The following is an 18,021-nucleotide window of genomic DNA, read 5'->3' on the forward strand; positions in this document are numbered from 1 at the left end:
CATGACATAGATTTGGTGTTCGTCTATTGCTTTTCTCCCAACAAGAAGACAGAAAAGGACACAGCATCAACTATGTATTACATGATCAAATTAGCATCTTTGTTTATCTATGTTTCTTGATTTACATTTATCAAAAAAAAAAAATCATGATTGATTTTCATAGCTAGATACATGTATGAAATGACATAACCTATGGCTCCAAGAAACACAGCTAAAAGTGAAAATCGATGAGTCAAATCCAGCATTGAAAAGTAAATCCTGTTCTGTTTTTATTGCTAGAATGCATCATCTACAGAATATACTAACCAAAACTTCCCTGCATCGATGGAGAACATTTTTTTAGGTGTTAGTCCTGCACTGATGCGGTGAAGGAAGAAGAAGAAGTGGGACCAAGGTAGAAGGGAACGCCTATCTATAAAAACAGCAAGCTGAGTCAGCACAGGACAGGATCCTATGGATAAGCATTTCAAGGCAACCAAATGTCAACCATAACTGGTGAAAACCAGAGAACCTAGTTAAATCCTCGGAGGCTCATAGCTTCTCTATATAGACCATCGCATCCCCTCTCATTTTAGCCGTCACAAAATCCCTCTATCCAATCCTTTCATGCTTGCAACTTCTTCCACTTCATTTCCCCAGATCACCACCTCAAATAAACCTTCCTCGATTCATATCCACTCGTAGCATCTTTTTGACAGGAGACCAAAAGTGGGCATTGACTCAATGGCTACAACTTCCTCATTCTATGAAGTACTAGGGCTTCCAATGAATACTACTAGCCATGAAATAAAGGCTGCTTATAGAAAACTAGCAAGAACTTGCCACCCTGATGCTGTGTCTATGCATAAAAAAGAAATGTCAGCCTGTGAGTTCATCAAAATCCATGCAGCATATTCAACATTATCGGACCCTGATAAACGTGAAAGATATGATAGAGATCTGTATAGAAACCGTAGGCCTTTTGGGTCTTCTTCAGTGAGGTCAGCAACAATGGCAGCTGCGTCCGGTTATACCAGTAGGAACTGGGAGACTGACCAGTGTTGGTAGTTCTTTTTGTCCTTTTTATATTTCCATATTGTACGTGTGTAACGTTAGTGATTAAGCTAGCATGAAAATGGGTGTTGAACCCTTAAACTCTGTTCTTATTGTTGTGTGTCAATGCTTTTGAATGAAAACAGAGGAGATAGAACAGGGGAAAGCCAGAACAAGTTTGTACTTCGTAGAAATGGACATATACTTTAATGTGGATGTCTTATGTTACTTTTTGCTTGTAATTTGATAAGCCATTATCCTTTTTATTTATTTATTTATTTATAGTTTCAATATATTAAAGTAAAATAATCGTATACGAATCATATCCTATCTTTCCACATCACGTAAATGAGTATCACTAAACTAGATAGCTATTGGTAACTTTTTTGCTCCCTTTTTTAAGGTTGCCTATTCTATGCATGTAAGTTACAAATGGTGATGATGGATGAAATTTGAGCTTTTCTGTAAAAATCGATCATGCTGGATTCTCCGAGACAATAGTACTCAATGAGGCAGTATTTTTGGACAGAGAGCTCCTGCATTCTATGAAGAATAAACCTGAACGAGGCTTATATATCTAAATTCATGAAGACTGAACCTCGAACCTTGGACGGAGTTAGTATACTCGAATTCAGCTATTATATTTAGATGCATTATTTCTTATCATATCTAATTTACTTGCTACTAATTATGAAAACAAAACATACATGTATAAAATAGAAATATGCCATGATACACCCGAATTCGAATGAATTAAAGTTATATTTTATCCTTGATTTCGAATTATCTTCATGAATTTGAACTCATAGATCTCCCTTGTACCTCGAGCAGTATTTCAAATAATGGGATATTAGTATATGAGCCATGTGTTCGAGGATGTAAACCCCAAAATGAAGATAGTTTCAGTTGCGGAAACTTGTGAAAACAACATCCTAATAATGACAGGACGAGAAATGTCGTTTGGTTCCACATGCCAACGTCGGGAAAGCGACTTTTTTTTTTCTTCTCTTGTTCTTTTTTTTTTGGGTTTGAACAGCATTATATTTTCGTGTTAGTTTTTATATAACGAGATCAATTTTTTTATGGAGTTATAATCAAATTATAAGTAAGTTATCTACATCAAATTAACACATTCGTAATAATTTTCTTATGACTTCTATAAAATTCAAGTTTTGAATAATAATTTTAACCTTCATCGACCATTGTTGCTAAAAAAAACTAGTATTTAAATACCTTCTGGTTTTGAGATCAAAACCATTTTAATTAAAAGGAATTACACTACTTTTGGCTAATACTGGAACCTTGTATGAATATATGTAAATTTTTCACGCAAGAACTCGAGGAAGAGCAGCTAAAACCCAGTTCATTGATCCCTGTTACAGTCAGGCACACTATTAGAGTTTCAAAGAGATAACCTTTCAATACTAAAATAGTCAGGCACACAATAGACAACTGAACTAGACTTTTTGGTGAGTATTTTAGCCAAAATTGAAGCCTTATCTAACTCCATAATAACCTTATCCGAAACACAGATTCATTGGTGTTCGAGCAACCTAGGTAATCAAACATGAATGTTACAATTGTTATTACATTTCGGGTATTGAATTTGCAAAGAAGTTTTTGTTGCCATTCCTCCTCTCATGCGCTGTCCTGTTCCGTTGCTTGCAGGTGGCCACTTCTGGGCACCAGATTATGAGTCATTGCAACGTGTGAGCTTTGTGTGAAAGATGCTATGCTTCGAAGATGACCAATCAACTACATGATAACATTTACATGCCAGCAACACCTGTCGTCTGAGACTCACTTGACTTGCTTTTATATATATATATATATAATATATATATTCGTTAGTTGACTGGTAGTTCAATTATTTATGTGATTGATTTGCCAATAAATATTTTAAGCAACTCTTCTTTTATTTTGGGTTTTGGTGTGACTGGCCAGCCTTAACACGACAAAAAAGGACAGTTGATTCAGCATATCCTGATTGGAATTGAAAGGAAAAAGAAAAACAGAGCGCTGTGAGACTGTATAAAATCCTGTAACTGACCAGATGGTGTCAAGACCTTAGAGGGGACCGTGGAATTGGCTATTAGCTACAAGTTTCTAGCAGAGAATGGAGATTGGAATATACAAATTGTGCGAGTCAAGAATCTTGAGGCCGAGTTTTTTCAAACTCCAATGTATTAGTTAGCCAAAATTTAACTAACGGCAATGCTTTAAATTTGAGATACAATAGAGATAGATAGATAGAGAGAGAGAGAGAGAGTCAAAAAGAGGAGAAGAGAAAAAAACTTCCATCAACAACGTTTTCATCATAAAAAAATTCAATTCTAGTATCACTTGGTTTATCTTAAAGAGAGGATTTCATAAGAGGTCAGAAAAAATATATCATAATTCAAAAAAATTGTTATAATATGATTTAATTTAACTTTAACTTTTTAGATTGATTATATTGCATGCTGGGGTTGCAAAATAGAGTTATGGAGGTTTTATAATGTTCTTTGGTGTTTTTATACTAAAACATATTTTTTTATATATAGTCTTGATTTTTCAATAATAAAAAAATATTATAAATGATGAGTAGTTATATTCTCAACATCAACAACATATTATCCACTATATTTTCTTGAAAAAATTCACGATACTTATAGAATAATCGGTGATAATTTTTTTTTTTAAAAAAAAAAAAAAACAGACGAACTTAAATAGGCTCTCTTCGGCCATCCTTTAAAAAATTCGGCGGGATAGCAGCTAGTTTTTCCTAAATAATATTGGCTTGGTCTCGCACGGGAATCATTGTTACTGATGGCGCGGCTTCGGCAATGAAATGAAAAGAATAGTTGGCTTTTTTTAGGTCCTCCATGTTACTTGAATATCTGATCCTTCAAATATAAAAGCTTATTAATTTGACCAAATTGCTAAAGATAAAAGATATATTTATTTATTTTTAGCATCAACATCAGTCTTTTTATATACAACTAATGGAGTTCGATTTCTGGTCATGGCGTGGAATTAAATTTAAAAAATCCACACAATTGTCAACTCCTAATGAGATCCCCTTCTTTCAATTAGTTAAAAGGCACTTTACTCCATCTTTTAGGACACATAGCTTTTTCTCTGTCTGTCTCTGTGTGTTTAATCATTCATTTTTGCTTTATTATCATTGTTTATTAACGTGGATTCATGCATGTTCTACACAGTAGCGAGATCTTAGACTGCAAATATAGAAAGGTTTGTAGCAGGAGCCCATTACTACTAAGCCTGCAATAGTTAGATGCTAGTTTCAGACCTAATATGGAGGCCCGATCCACGCTGCAAGCTGTAAACCTGAGTTCGCAAGAGATTTGAAGTTCTGTTCCATGATTTCATCTCTTCAGAAATTCACGAATAGAAGGGTTGGAATGATGGGTGGGATTGATTGGCTAGTTCCAAAAGAACCCTACCTGCTCAATGAAATGAGTTCAAAAACTCCCGAGCCCATTTAGCACGATTCTTCCTCAAGAGTTAACGATGAAGTCACGATAATTTGGGTCTCTAAGTTAAAAATTACAAGTGCTTACCTTGTATAGAACAGTTGTGTATTCGATGGCTTTTTTCCAATGAATTAAATTTGATATTACGGTCTTTTAAACCTCCCGATGAACTAAAAAACAGAAGAAAAACCTCTTATTGGTTATGCACTAGCCTGATTTGATGGCGCATGTTGCGTCAATACATGCAGGAAGACAGTCTTAACCACTGCGTGGTCCACGTTTGAAATTCGAAAGCGTTGGCAGGGAATTGAAAAACTGCTGCAAATATTGCCTGGGAATGGGTAGAATTCAAGTGCACGCGACATATTTAATTAAATCGTACAAGACGAAAGAGGTCCATCTTGGATGATTGTTTTTTGGTTTGTCTTCAACTTCATGGAATCTTCATTGCAGTTTGCAGAGGATGCTTGTTGGAAACGAGCAGAGAAAGGTCCGCATGCCTGAAATTAGCAATGTAAGAAACTTAGAATATTAATTTCCAACCATATACATATTATCTTTTTTGTTATAGCAACCAGTAGCCCCCTCTCTACCCCACTCATGGCATCGAACCTGCAATAATTTGAGAGGCCCTCAACCCAGTAGGGTGCTCAAGAATCTCAAACATGTGGCTCTTGTTCATGATCAGCTGCTGCCAATTCCTTTCTAAGGATTTTTCTTTCTGCTATAGAAAGCTCAACAATGTCATATACCAGTTATAAAAATGCCCCATTTGCATCAGTTGATGTTAACTGCTGCCTTGAATAGCTGGCTACCTCGTGATAAATGAATCATTCTAGACTCTAGCGAGAGCCTATGCTTCCATGTTGATAAACAGTGACAAGCAAAGTTATGGGCAAGATCACTGGCTCAGTTAAGCAAAACAACGTATGTGCCAAAACCCTGCTACTAGCTCGGTCTTGGAGAAGATTGTGGCGTATGTCCTGTGCTTAAACTTCTCTGCCAGCTTGTGCACTAGCTGTGGCCCATTGAATCCTAGTTTGTGCATTTTGTCGTCATTATGCTCATTCATTATACCTTCAATTATCTTGCATATTCCCAGAGAGAATTAGCGGGTAAAACCATATTAGATTGAGTTAGATTCCATCAGCGAGAACCTCATATTTCCTAGAAGAAAGTGAACTTTCATTGCCTTCGATATATTGTTACTAAATTCATACAGAATTTACGTCTTATCACTTGTATTAGTACTTGCATGGCTGACAACTGAAAGATCAATTAATGGCAGCTTTCGGGTCCTTCTATTGAAGCATAAAATGCTTCAGTCTCTAGTGTTGATCATCCCTGCAATTAAATACTTGAGAAAATTATGTGCTTGAGTAAGTTTTAAGGCTTTAAAGACTCGTTTTATGCATTGTAATGATTGCTTGTTTGAAACTCAACTATGAACAGATACGGCTTCTACACATTGTTGACGCCAAAAAAATTAATAATTAGACAACTGCAGCATCTTGAACGTTGATAGCGAGTATAGCTTTATTTTTCTTCTAATGTTCGTGACAATATTCTAGATATTCCACCATGAATTTCTGCTCAGGTTGCCTAGACACGTGAAAATCAAGAATCAACTCCCATGTCATGAAAAATGAAATCCTGCCTTCGGAGATGGTGCATGAATTATTCTCATGAATTATTTATTGCTGAGTATGACCCATTCTAAGAATCTCTTGATTAGATCTTGACGTTGGCAATGAACAAAGGGGTACAGAAACAATCTGTCAATTGCTCTTGAAAGTCTAAATTGATGGTAGCAACCCAGTTTAATCCTATATTTCACTGGATCATATATAATATCTCAACTGAAAATTCAATGGGTCTTTTTGTGTAGACCACTTCATCCCATTATGGGCCTGATCAGCACCTAGGATTTCCACTCCAAGAGAAAGATGATGCTACTGTATCATTCCCTCTTTATAAGGGATCAAACTAAGGCGTCCAACTCTGATATCATTTGATGTAGGAACAGACAGCTAGTTGGCCCTAGAAACCTAAACTGGTGATGGCAGGCAAATTTAATTCAATATCCCACTCGATCATAGCACTTCACGAATAAATTTGGCCTACGGGTAGCATGGTGGACCACGGTCTTACTGGATTACCTAAAGCTGAACAAATTGTTGAAACATATGTTTTCTCCTTGTCAAATCAGGGCCACTCTTTCTTCTTCGGTCATGAAAATCATAAAAATAGTGTTTCTATCAATATGTTGTAGTAACCAGGCTTTGATTTTTTGCATGTACTAAGATCTATGTCTAGCATTGAGCAGGACGCTACTCTCTTCCCATCTTCACCTTTTTTTAGTGCCAAAGATAAGGACAAGTCACCAAAAAAGAAAAAAGGAAAGAAAATTGTAGGTCGAAAAGACGTTAGAGTTTCTGCAGCTTCCTAGAAATAACCTTTGCTATAGAATACAATGGACATTGATGCAATGTCTATATCACATGTTGGCCTTGGGAATATATCAGCTCTACTTTTACTATGCAACCATTATTAGCCATTGTTGCTGAAATAATGAAGCTAGACTAATAAACAGCACAGAAGCAGGGAAAAAAGGTTTCGGAATTTGGACTATTAGTAGTACATGATTTCCATGATTTACATGCTTTTGTAAACGGCTATTTTTGGTTTTCAACCTATTTTTAAATAAATAGTGGTGAAATAATACAATTGAAGATAGAAATAGTTTAGTTTCTACGTATCTTAATTAGAAAACATTATTTTTATAAAATATTGTTATTTAGAAAAACAATATCCATTAAAAAAATATTCAATGGATATGAGAGAGGAGATAAAAAAATAATAATAATTTGAAAACATATCCAGATTCTGATTATGACATCATTAGTATCATCAAAAAAAATTTAACGAAACAAATTCAATAAAAAAAAATATCATAAACAGTGACCTCGAGTTGATCACACTTACCGTCCAAATATGAAGGGTAATCCATTTGTCTTTGACTGCAAGAATGACCCACTTAGGTCATCGTTGTTGATTTTTTTTGGTATCGTTGAATTTGTTTTACCAAGATTTTTTTTATAATACTAGTGATAATGTAATTAGAATTTTGATGTGTCTTTAAGATTTTTTTTTTCTTTCTCTTTTTTTTCTTTTCCATTTAATAATTTTTTAAAAATGTCACTACAAATTATAAAAATCGTGTTTTTCAGTCGTGTGACACGTGTATAAAACTGTGATATTTCACTATTTTTTTTAAATTATGATATTCCACTAATATTTTTAATTAATCAAGTTAATTTTAAAAAAATGTCTTCGTAAACTCCCTAGTCCGCTACTGCTCCAAACTTATGGTAAGTTTGACCCATTTCAGCGGATTCACTGTTCCTTGCAGCGGCAGGACAAGTTCGCACACCTGAAGTTATTGATTCTTGCAAAATCTAATGTAGATCTTGCCCAAAAATACTCCCAAAACTCGGCCTATCAATGCAAAAATAGAATGTGGATTGCGCAAGTCGGCTCGAGAAAACCGAACTGACAGTCAAACCAATAAAAAAATGAAGGAATCTGATTCAATCCTAACTCTTATTGCTGCAGAAGTGAAAATCACAAATGATGATGCCTAACTCTAATCCCACACATCCAGCAAGAGTTAAAAAAGCCAGAAACGCAAGTGTTCAACGCAAAATCTATCCGGCTCCAGAGAAAAAACTGACTCAAACCTGATAGTTCCTAGTGAGGCTCAGAATGAAGTTCTGGATGAAACATTGCTATATAAAAATCCAAACATTTGACAACCACTGGTCAACTCCAATTACAGTAGCTCGAGTACCACACGTATTGCCTAAACCCTAGCTAGCTCAGATTCAATTACCATAAAACATATAAAAAAAATCTGGATCATGTTTGTGTTACTCTTGCTTCGATTTTCATGTTATTTTCATGGACATTTAGTCGTTAAAACATCTCTAAAATGAGAAGGATTTGGAAGGCCCTACTGCAGATAACATTTTCTATATACCTTTTACTGTAATTGGTTAGTTTGTTGGAATTTGGATGGTCAGCTTTCTGTATATGGTGAGGTGATTAGTCTGGAATTATAAATTACAATGCCCATTATCGAGGGTGATCCAAAATGAAAAGCCTTGTCCTTGGATTAATCCTTCAAAATCACAACTTGAAATCCAAGCTCTACAAGCTGTGAGGGACAGAGACCTTAAATTGTCTGAGCTCGTTTATGGCAATCACATACAAAGATAGCTCTCTCCAATTTATGCCTTGGTTTGATGTTTGCTGCTTCTTTTTTTATCTCCTAATTGTTGTGGCAAAGCTAGAACTATTTGTTGAAGGGGGTAAATTAAGACAAGGTGCATTAGTGGGATTTTATTTGGACTTGTATGAAAAGGAAGAAAAGTACTGAAGGAGAAAGTACAAAATATCAAGGGAGCAATTGCCACCTTCACTATAATCCAGCTTCTCCCTGTCTAATTTATGTTTAAGGCTGGGCTTTAGTGGTGATTAAGTTTATTTACTATTATTTAGATTATTATTATTATCTCACTTTAAAAAAATAAAAAAATCAAGGGTGGTCCAATGCCCTTGGGGTATCACTGTCGCATGTATTGCTTTATAAAGTCCTCGCCAACCAAACTCGCTGCCTATATATAACGTAACTTCGAGAAAATGACGTTTGACCATTACATCTTCTCCCCTCTCTTCCTCTCACAAAACTCACCAACCACCACCGTCACCACCACAACGACCACCATTAGCACCTCCACCACCACCTAAGGTGGATACAAACAAAGTCACGAAGCATAGAGACCATAAAGTGCCCACAACCAATCGGCTCGTCTTAGGGACACGCGAACCAATTCATCAAGACCCTTGTGTCTCCCAACATTCATTGATTGTGGATTATTTTCTAACAAGGCTGGTTGATTAGAATTCTACGAATCTAGTCTGCTTTGGCCATGGCGGACATTGTGAAAGAGATCCTGGCAAGGCCAATACAATTAGCAGACCAAGTGACAAAATTGGCAGATGAGGCACAAACTTTCAAACAAGATTGTCTAGAACTCAAAGCCAAAACAGAGAAGCTAGCAGGGCTTTTACGCCAAGCCGCTCGTGCCAGCAATGATCTTTATGAACGTCCAACAAGGCGAATCATCGATGGCACAGAACAAGTGCTTGACAAGGCCCTCGCTCTTGTTGTCAAATGCCGCGCCAGCAACATAATGATAAGAATGTTCACGATCAGCCCTGCTGCCGCATTTCGAAAAATCTCGATGCAGCTAGAGAATTCAATAGGAGATGTTTCTTGGCTCTTACGTGTATCAGCTTCCGCTGCTGATCGCGATGATGAGTATTTAGGCCTGCCTCCTATTGCTGCCAATGAGCCAATTCTGTGTCTTATATGGGAACAAGTTGCAATACTTTTTACGGGGAGCTTAGAAGATAGATCGGATGCTGCAGCTTCATTGGTTTCTTTGGCTAGAGATAATGACAGGTATGGAAAGTTGATTATCGAGGAAGGTGGAGTTGCACCATTGTTAAAGTTGGCTAAAGAAGGCAAAATGGAAGGTCAAGAAAATGCTGCTAGGGCTATTGGGCTTTTAGGGCGTGATCCAGAAAGCGTCGAACAGATTGTGAATGCTGGGGTTTGCACTGTGTTTGCGAAAATCCTCAAAGAAGGCCACATGCAAGTTCAGTGTGTGGTGGCTTGGGCTGTTTCTGAATTGGCTGCACATCATCCGAAATGTCAAGACCATTTTGCGCAGAACAACACGATTCGGTTTCTTGTCAGTCATCTTGCGTTTGAGACGATCCAAGAACATAGTAAGTACTTAATTGCAATCAAGCATAATATGTCGATTCATTCAGCAGTGATGGCCAGTAATAGTACTAGTCCTGATGAAGATGAACCAGCAACAAAAAGTCATCCTCCAGTGGATAATAAAAATCCTAGCCAGATGCACAGTGTGGTGACCAATACTATGGCAATGAGAAGTCAGACACTAAGCAATACCCAGCCAACACAAACCCAAACCCAAACTCAAAACCAAAACCTCTCAACACATCACCCCAACTATAATCATCCAAACCTTGCAAAAGGAAACCACAATATTCCGAAACAACAGCATAATCACCACGTGTCTTTGGCCGGGACTAGCATCAAAGGAAGGGAATTTGAAGATCCTGCTACAAAAGCACAGATGAAGGCAATGGCAGCAAGAGCACTTTGGCAACTAGCAAGGGGAAATGTCGCCATATGCCGTACCATCACAGAGTCTAGAGCGCTTTTATGCTTTGCAGTTTTGTTAGAGAAAGGTCACGACGAAGTTCAATCCTATTCAGCAATGGCATTGATGGAAATCACAGCGGTAGCTGAACAAAATTCTGACTTGAGACGCTCTTCGTTCAAACCTACATCCCCTGCGGCCAAAGCAGTGGTCGACCAATTACTAAAAGTAGTTGAGAAAGCAGACTCGGACCTCCTCACACCATGCGTCCAGGCTATTGGCAACTTGTCAAGGACTTTTAGAGCAACAGAAACTAGGATGATTGGTCCATTGGTGAAGCTATTGGATGAAAGGGAACCTGAGGTTACTATGGAGGCAGTAATTGCCCTCAACAAGTTCGCGTCGTCAGATAATTTCCTATGTGTGACTCACTCCAAGGCTATTATTGCTGCAGGAGGTGCCAAACACCTAATTCAACTTGTTTACTTCGGTGAACAAATGGTTCAAATTCCCTCTTTGATTCTCCTAAGCTTCATTTCATTGCATTGCCCTGACAGTGAGATTCTTGCAAATGAAGAGGTCCTTATTGTGCTAGAGTGGTCAACAAAGCAGGCTCATTTGATAGGAGAGCCCGAAATCGAGTCTTTGTTGCCGGAAGCAAAGAGTAGATTGGAACTGTATCAATCAAGAGGATCGAGAGGATTCCATTAACTCAATAATTATTTCAGGAAATATGATGAAATTCTTTATCTTTTTCTTGTTTTTGTTCTCTTACACTGCACGTAAATTAGTATCACTGTTATCATTAGTGCTGTGGTAACTAATTGCTTAGAAAGGTACCTAATTAAATGCCTGTAGGACAAGCTTCTTGCATTCTATTTCAATTGTTAACCAACATCTTCTTATTATCATCTACTGAATAGCTTGTTTTCCATTTTGTTCTATGTATACTTGTCGACTGAGGCTTGTCTAGCGGCACCATACATAGAAAGGAACTCCGCCCTGAGGTCAAATAACCTGGCATCGAACCTTCAGGGTAAATTGTGAAAGCAGAGATTTCATCCTCTTCAAATTTTAGCATGCAAAAACTTGAATGATAGCTTTTCTTTTTTCTTTACTTGAATGACACTCTGATGTCAAATTAGTACGGTTTATTATCAGGCGCCAGAATCCGCTTAGTGCCGTGATACCATAGCTGATAACAAGTACTGTGTCACCATCACCGCTGCCGCGATTACTGAGGACCACCAACACCACCAGTACTCAACAACCACCACTGCTATTGCGATGATCCAACCATGCGGAAAGCTGCGATAGCTGCTATTCGAACTCGGCAACATATACTCCATTTGCTAAGTAATTTGTTGCCAGTAGCATCAGGCTTGCCAGTCCAATTTGAGAATAGGACTACATGATTTGTTCATGATGTAAGGCTGATAGCAAGTTTCACCAGTATTCATCAAAAAGACATACATTATTGTAGAAAGGCTGTTTCTTGACCAAATTTCCCTATTCTGAGAAAGAAACTAGTCTCCGATGTTAAATGGCATTTTGCTATGGCAAATGTCAAAGTTAATCATTAAGATGTAACAAAACATGGAAGGATTTATTACAAGCAAATTCAACGGGAGTACCCTGTACTATGTTGTTCGATGGAGATAGTTCAAGTTTAATGGAAGGTTTAGTACTAAATAATATATTGTGACAGTGACAAGACACTACCTAAACAACCCATGAGATTGGACCTACAAACTTTTGAGTTAATTTGGAAATATGGGAGCCCGAGCTTGAGATGATCGCATGGAGTTGCAAGGGATTTGATTAGTGCATATTGATGTTGTAGAAATTTGACTTTTTTATTGTATTGTTTTTCACTGTAAACTAAAACTATATTTTCAATTTTGAAAATATATTAAAATATTTTTTTATATATATTTTTAATGTCAATACATTAAAATCATAAAAAAACATTTTAAAATTAATTTAATATTTTTTTAAATAAAATATACTTTTAAAATACAGTAAAGCCGTTCTCCACATGCCCATTGATTTGAATAGATGGCCTCCCCTAATTTAGAAGCTCTAAAATTTACCATCGACATGCTAACGAGCTAAACAATTAGGTTGTTCATCCCAAAAATAGAAAAGAAAAACAACTAGGTTTTTTTCCAGCAACAAGGTTAACGGGTCATAGAAGTACTCATGGGCTGGTCCGAGGTTTGAGTCTTGATGCCTGAGAAAATTGCCTAGTAAAATAATTGCTCAAGGGCCGGGCCATGAACAAGTTTAATTGATTTCTTTTTTTCTTTTTTTTTCATAGTTGTCTGAAAGAGTATAGGTTATAGGATTATAGATCAATTTACAAATCAATTTATAAATCATCGATTAACTCTAAGAATTGTTTTTATTAAGAGAAATATCATTTTATTTTATTTTTAATTTTCTAGAATTTACTTAATCAAATTTAGATTACAAAACAACTGAATTAAATCTGCTAAATTTTACTCTCTTTTTTATTATTATTATTGAACTTGAAACACGTTCAAATCACACCTTGTGTCAAGAGTTTCTTGAGATTAGCCTCTCCAGCTGGTGCGAGTTTAACAATCATGCTTCTCTCTTTGTTTCTTACATGAAATTTCTGATTAGTCCATAAAAAACACCCACCTTCAAGATCTGCTCCGTCCAGTCCGAACAAAAAAAAAACACAACACAACAGAAGTGGAAGGCTAGAGATCGACAGAGTTGGTGGCAACTCTGAGCACCGGCTCCAATATTAAAACCACCGGCGAATCATTGGTTGGCATACACTTAAATTTATCGTAATTTTCAGTTCATTGAAAAGCCACTCATAAATTATGTAAGGAATTTTTTTATTTTTTAATATTATAGTCAAATTCCATTATGAATGTTAGTAAATTCTGCTTCGAGATCTCTTACAATGGCATCAGATAACATTTCTAACCACTGTTATTAGAATTTACATTGCTTTCCTGGGTGTTATGTACCTGTGGTCAATCTCATAATTTGGGACCCCCCTTCCCCTTTCCTCCATGACTTTTCCTCTCCATTTTTATGATTAAATAAAGGGTTTTTTTAATTCATGTTCGGTACTCTTACTGACTATGATCATCCTATTATCAATAGTCAGCAGCGTCTAATTATTTTAAATTTTAATACCATCTTAATGTGAGGTTAGTCTTATTCTACTTCTAAGGTCAATGTTTATGACATAATAAAAAAATAAAAAAAAAATTAGCTTCAGATTAATAATTTTTTAATGTTTTTTTTATTATTTTGACATACTTAATTTTTAAAAAAAACCACAATTTCAAATACTATTTAAGTGTTACTCCATTACGGCACTTCTTTTCTACTTGGAGTGTCTTGTAATTTGGATAGGGAAGTTAGTCTAGTATTATACACCAATAGATCAAGGTTTATCTATGAATTAATTAAATTAAATTAAATTAAAGATTAGAAAAAAATCTAATTAGTCTAGTATTATCCATCAATAGATCAAGTTTTATCTATGAATTAATTAAATTAAATTAAATTAAATTAAAGCTTAGAAAAAAAAAACTAAGTCCATTGAGATGGAATAGGCGTGGAGGAGTCAAGAGTGGAATTCTTGTATTATGATTATATAAAAAAACTCATCACTAAACCTGCCTCTCTTTGTTTATTTATTGACTTTTTTCAGCCAGAATAGAATTTTTATAAACAAATATTGTCACGTAGGCCCGTGCCGAAAATACTAGATATTGGTTACCGAATTTACATGTCGGATGCTGCAGTTTTCAATTTTTCATATAAGCAAATCTAAGACTGGACGACACTCCTAGTACTCCAGTCCAATTCACTTTTAGCCTTTACAATCTTCCTCCCAAGCGAAACCAAGAACATGTTTTTTTTTTATATATGGTTTAATCATGTTTTTTTGAAAAAATATTTTTTTTTATGTATTTTAAAATTATTTTAATATACTTAAATTAAAAATAAATTTAAAAATTTATTATTTTAATATATTTAAAAATTTTAAAAAATTATTATTATCAGAATATCAAGCATTACTTAAAACTAGACAACACCTCACTACTTACGGTTCGATTGAGTCCTTGCAACCGTTAATAACCAAGGTTGTTGAGGGGATTATCTTTTACAGGATTGATTTGGAGACTTAAAAAGGGATGAGAAAAAAAAATTAATAATGTGATTGTTAAAAATAAATATATTATTATTTCATACAAGAATAAACCCTAAAGCTAGACCTAGACCTAGTGCCGTATGGATACCTTTTTTTTTTTAATGTTTTCAAGATATTATATTTATTAAAAATCGTGTCAATATTAATTTCATATAGGATTTTTATTGGACTAGATCGAGGTAGATTAAAATTTGATCAATTTAATAAATGAGTTAATGGGTTTGGATTGTAATCATACTCTAAGCATAGAAATTATATACCATATCCATTTAATTATATCGGATTCCGATCAAATTCAGATTAAGATTTGATCTATTGACAGACCTAGCTGACACCTTTTTTTAACAAAAGAAAAGGCAAAGGAAAAGAAGAAAGGAAAAGAAAAGGAATAGATCATGGCCAATAAGAGGCTAAATCGAGGCCATGCCAATTGATTGAAATATTTGATGAATTGGACTGCGTAGAAGCAAAGCAGGATGTGGGGCTGATGAATTAATTCGGGAAACTCATAATGTAATGTCGCCAAATACTATTTAGTATATCTTGTGTGCTCTATAGCATTGCTGTTTCACCATCCACGGCAAAAAAAAAAGGAATAGATTTCGTATAATTTCCTGACTTATCAACACTTTTTTCCATCAATTTTTTTTTTACCAAATACCATTAAAGTGGAATTGATTACCATCTGGGGTCGGTCAGAACGCTTTCGACCGAATGTAGGCAAAGCAACTCGGTATCTTATTCTTTCAACTACAACCACGGTAGAAAACGCCAGCCTCTCGAGAAATGGCAACCGAGTGAACGTTTTTTTTTTTAAAAAAAAAAAGGCCAAGAATCTGGATAGATATCAACTATCACGTCTCATGGCACCACAAACAAATCATTTCGAGTATTTCTGGCATCGCCTAAAAAGTAACTCTTAGCTTCGAGTTACAGATTTAAATTCGTTTTTCTATGAATAATATATGACAAACTTTAAACTATAAATAATGTAATATAAATCTTGCTCTGTAATTTGTTTTGTTCTTGCGATTTAAATAATTACATATCATGTTGTATTTGAAATAATAATAGTAATTAATAAAATAGAAAGACTTGTACAGACTAAGAAAGATCACACACGTATACAAGGAAGCAGTACGTATATCTGCAAATCTCTTCGTAATATTATATATTTTAACTGTTTTTATATTTTTTATGAGTATAAAATAGAATAAATTATAAAATTATTATGCACACATTAAAATTTATAATATAAATTGTAATTTTTAAAAACATAAATGACAAGTTTTTTTAAAAAAAATTATTCTCAACCGGGCTAGTCTGTGCTAAAAAAAAAACCTCATCTTCAAGCCGAAGGCTCCTTGATTTTATCACATTTTATTAGTGCCTAATGACAATCAAAATAAAAAGCAATGTGCCATGTTTTCACTGTAATAGACTATCGATAAACTATTCTACGACGGTGGAGGAGCCAAACAGTACACTACCACTAATCTTCTTTTAACTCTTCTCTGAAAAGAACACGGCTGGGAACGGGAGAGCCCTTTATTTTCCGAGTAAAGGAAAAGGTTGTTTTTGACAACTTTTTGCCCCTATCTGGCTCTGTTACCCAGCCTGGCTCTCTTAAATAGTACATTTGACCACTCTCTGCCCTGGTCCTGGATAGGGTTTGTAAATTATAGGCAAATTTCTGCCTCTCATTATTATAAAATCTATAACTCTCAAATCTTTGCAGCGCCTATCCACCATTAGAATAATGGAAATGAGTCGGGATTTGCTAGAGCAAAAAGGGCAAAAAAATCCTGGGTCAGTCGAAGGCAGAGTGAAAAAAATAGAGGCTATATCAGGGATCATCATTAATTCTATGAGAAAATAGTTTATGATTGGATTCCTAGCATTATTTTTTCTACTTGAGAAAGAAAGAAAGGATAAAATGACCACAAAAAATAAAAAGAAGCAAAAGGATTGTGAGTAGTAAAGTTAATTAATCACACTGTTTCTTCCCACATGATGCATTGAAGTTTGAAGCTTGCCTCATGTATTAGAAGGACAAGACCTCGTTGATAAGTCCAATCCAACACAAGCTTTGACAGTCAACTGACCACCTTTGACTAGTCTTCTACCTTTCAACCACACATCTAAACTCAAAATTCCACCACTATTAAAGTCATGTTTGTGAATGCACTTGTAACCGTATTCTTTTAAAATTTTAATTTTTTTTTGTTAATTTTTTTTTATATTTTCAGATCGTTTTAATGTGTTGATCATAAAAATATTTTTTAAAAAATAAAAAAATATCATTTTGATATATTTTTAAACGAAAAACATTTTGACCGCAACCGCTACCACAATCTCAAACAGATCCCAAAGCAATTAGGTTAGGAAATGCTCTAATGAGATATAGCGAGCTCCTACATCCAATATCCTTAAATTTAGTAAGCGTTGAGACAAGTAGAGCTATCGAAACTAGTATTTTTTGTCTCAACCAAACATTAACCCTAGATATATACAGGGCTGGTGAGCTGTTAAACCCAACATTCTTGAGTTCTGTCAAGTGTTGAACGCAAGTGCATGTGCCTTTGAGAATCTTGTTAGGCTCCGTATTGGATCACGAGATTTTCAACAGTTACAGATATTTTTTATTTGATGAGTCAATTATATTATTTTTCTTTTTGACACTGAAGAGATGTTTAATCCTATCAAAGGAAATGAGACTATTTTAGTCATCTTCTCCACCAAATAGTAAGAATCATGAGTTATAAAGACTCATTGAATCATTAAAAGAAAAAGGTTTTGAATCTTCATTCTCGTTTGTATGTTTATTTTTAGAGTCTCTTTCTAAAATATCATAGTTTTTTTCTTCAAAAAAAATATATTTAAGCATCGGAAGTAAATGTGAATAACCCTAAAGTGCTAGGGGTTTCAATGTCCTCTACACCTAGAGTATTAGAGGCATCACCCATAGGGGCTTGAGGCAACCTTCATCTCCTTTGAAGTTTACTAGCATCAGTGGAGAGAAAGAATTCTCATGCGGGGCTCTCTG

General features: G+C 35.2%; 2 protein-coding genes across 2 annotated transcripts; both read left to right on the top strand.

The window, feature by feature from the left end:
* The first annotated feature begins 723 nt into the window (after positions 1 to 723).
* On the top strand, positions 724 to 2,756 carry LOC7472135 (chaperone protein dnaJ 11, chloroplastic). The gene is made up of 2 exons (XM_052455834.1): positions 724 to 1,039; positions 2,701 to 2,756. The coding sequence occupies exons 1-2, from the start codon at positions 724 to 726 to the stop codon at positions 2,754 to 2,756; spliced, it is 372 nt and encodes a 123-aa protein (XP_052311794.1).
* A 6,445-nt stretch (positions 2,757 to 9,201) lies between these two features.
* LOC7472134 (uncharacterized) lies at positions 9,202 to 12,254 on the top strand. The gene has a single exon (XM_052455640.1). It carries the CDS (start codon positions 9,500 to 9,502, stop codon positions 11,477 to 11,479), a length of 1,980 nt encoding a protein of 659 aa, XP_052311600.1. The 5' UTR covers positions 9,202 to 9,499; the 3' UTR covers positions 11,480 to 12,254.
* The last annotated feature ends 5,767 nt before the right edge of the window (positions 12,255 to 18,021 follow it).

The sequence above is a fragment of the Populus trichocarpa genome, chromosome 9, assembly GCF_000002775.5.
Source record: "Populus trichocarpa isolate Nisqually-1 chromosome 9, P.trichocarpa_v4.1, whole genome shotgun sequence".
NCBI classification, from domain to species: Eukaryota; Viridiplantae; Streptophyta; class Magnoliopsida; order Malpighiales; family Salicaceae; genus Populus; species Populus trichocarpa.

Excerpts from the sequence above, each read along its gene's own strand:
- LOC7472134 (XM_052455640.1), top strand. The coding sequence starts at position 9,500 with ATGGCGGACATTGTGAAAGAGATCCTGGCAAGGCCAATACAATTAGCA.
- LOC7472135 (XM_052455834.1), top strand. The coding sequence starts at position 724 with ATGGCTACAACTTCCTCATTCTATGAAGTACTAGGGCTTCCAATGAAT. Across the intron at positions 1,040-2,700 it reads GAACTGGGAGACTGACCAGT|GTGGCCACTTCTGGGCACCA; the intron begins GTTGGTAGTTCT and ends CGTTGCTTGCAG.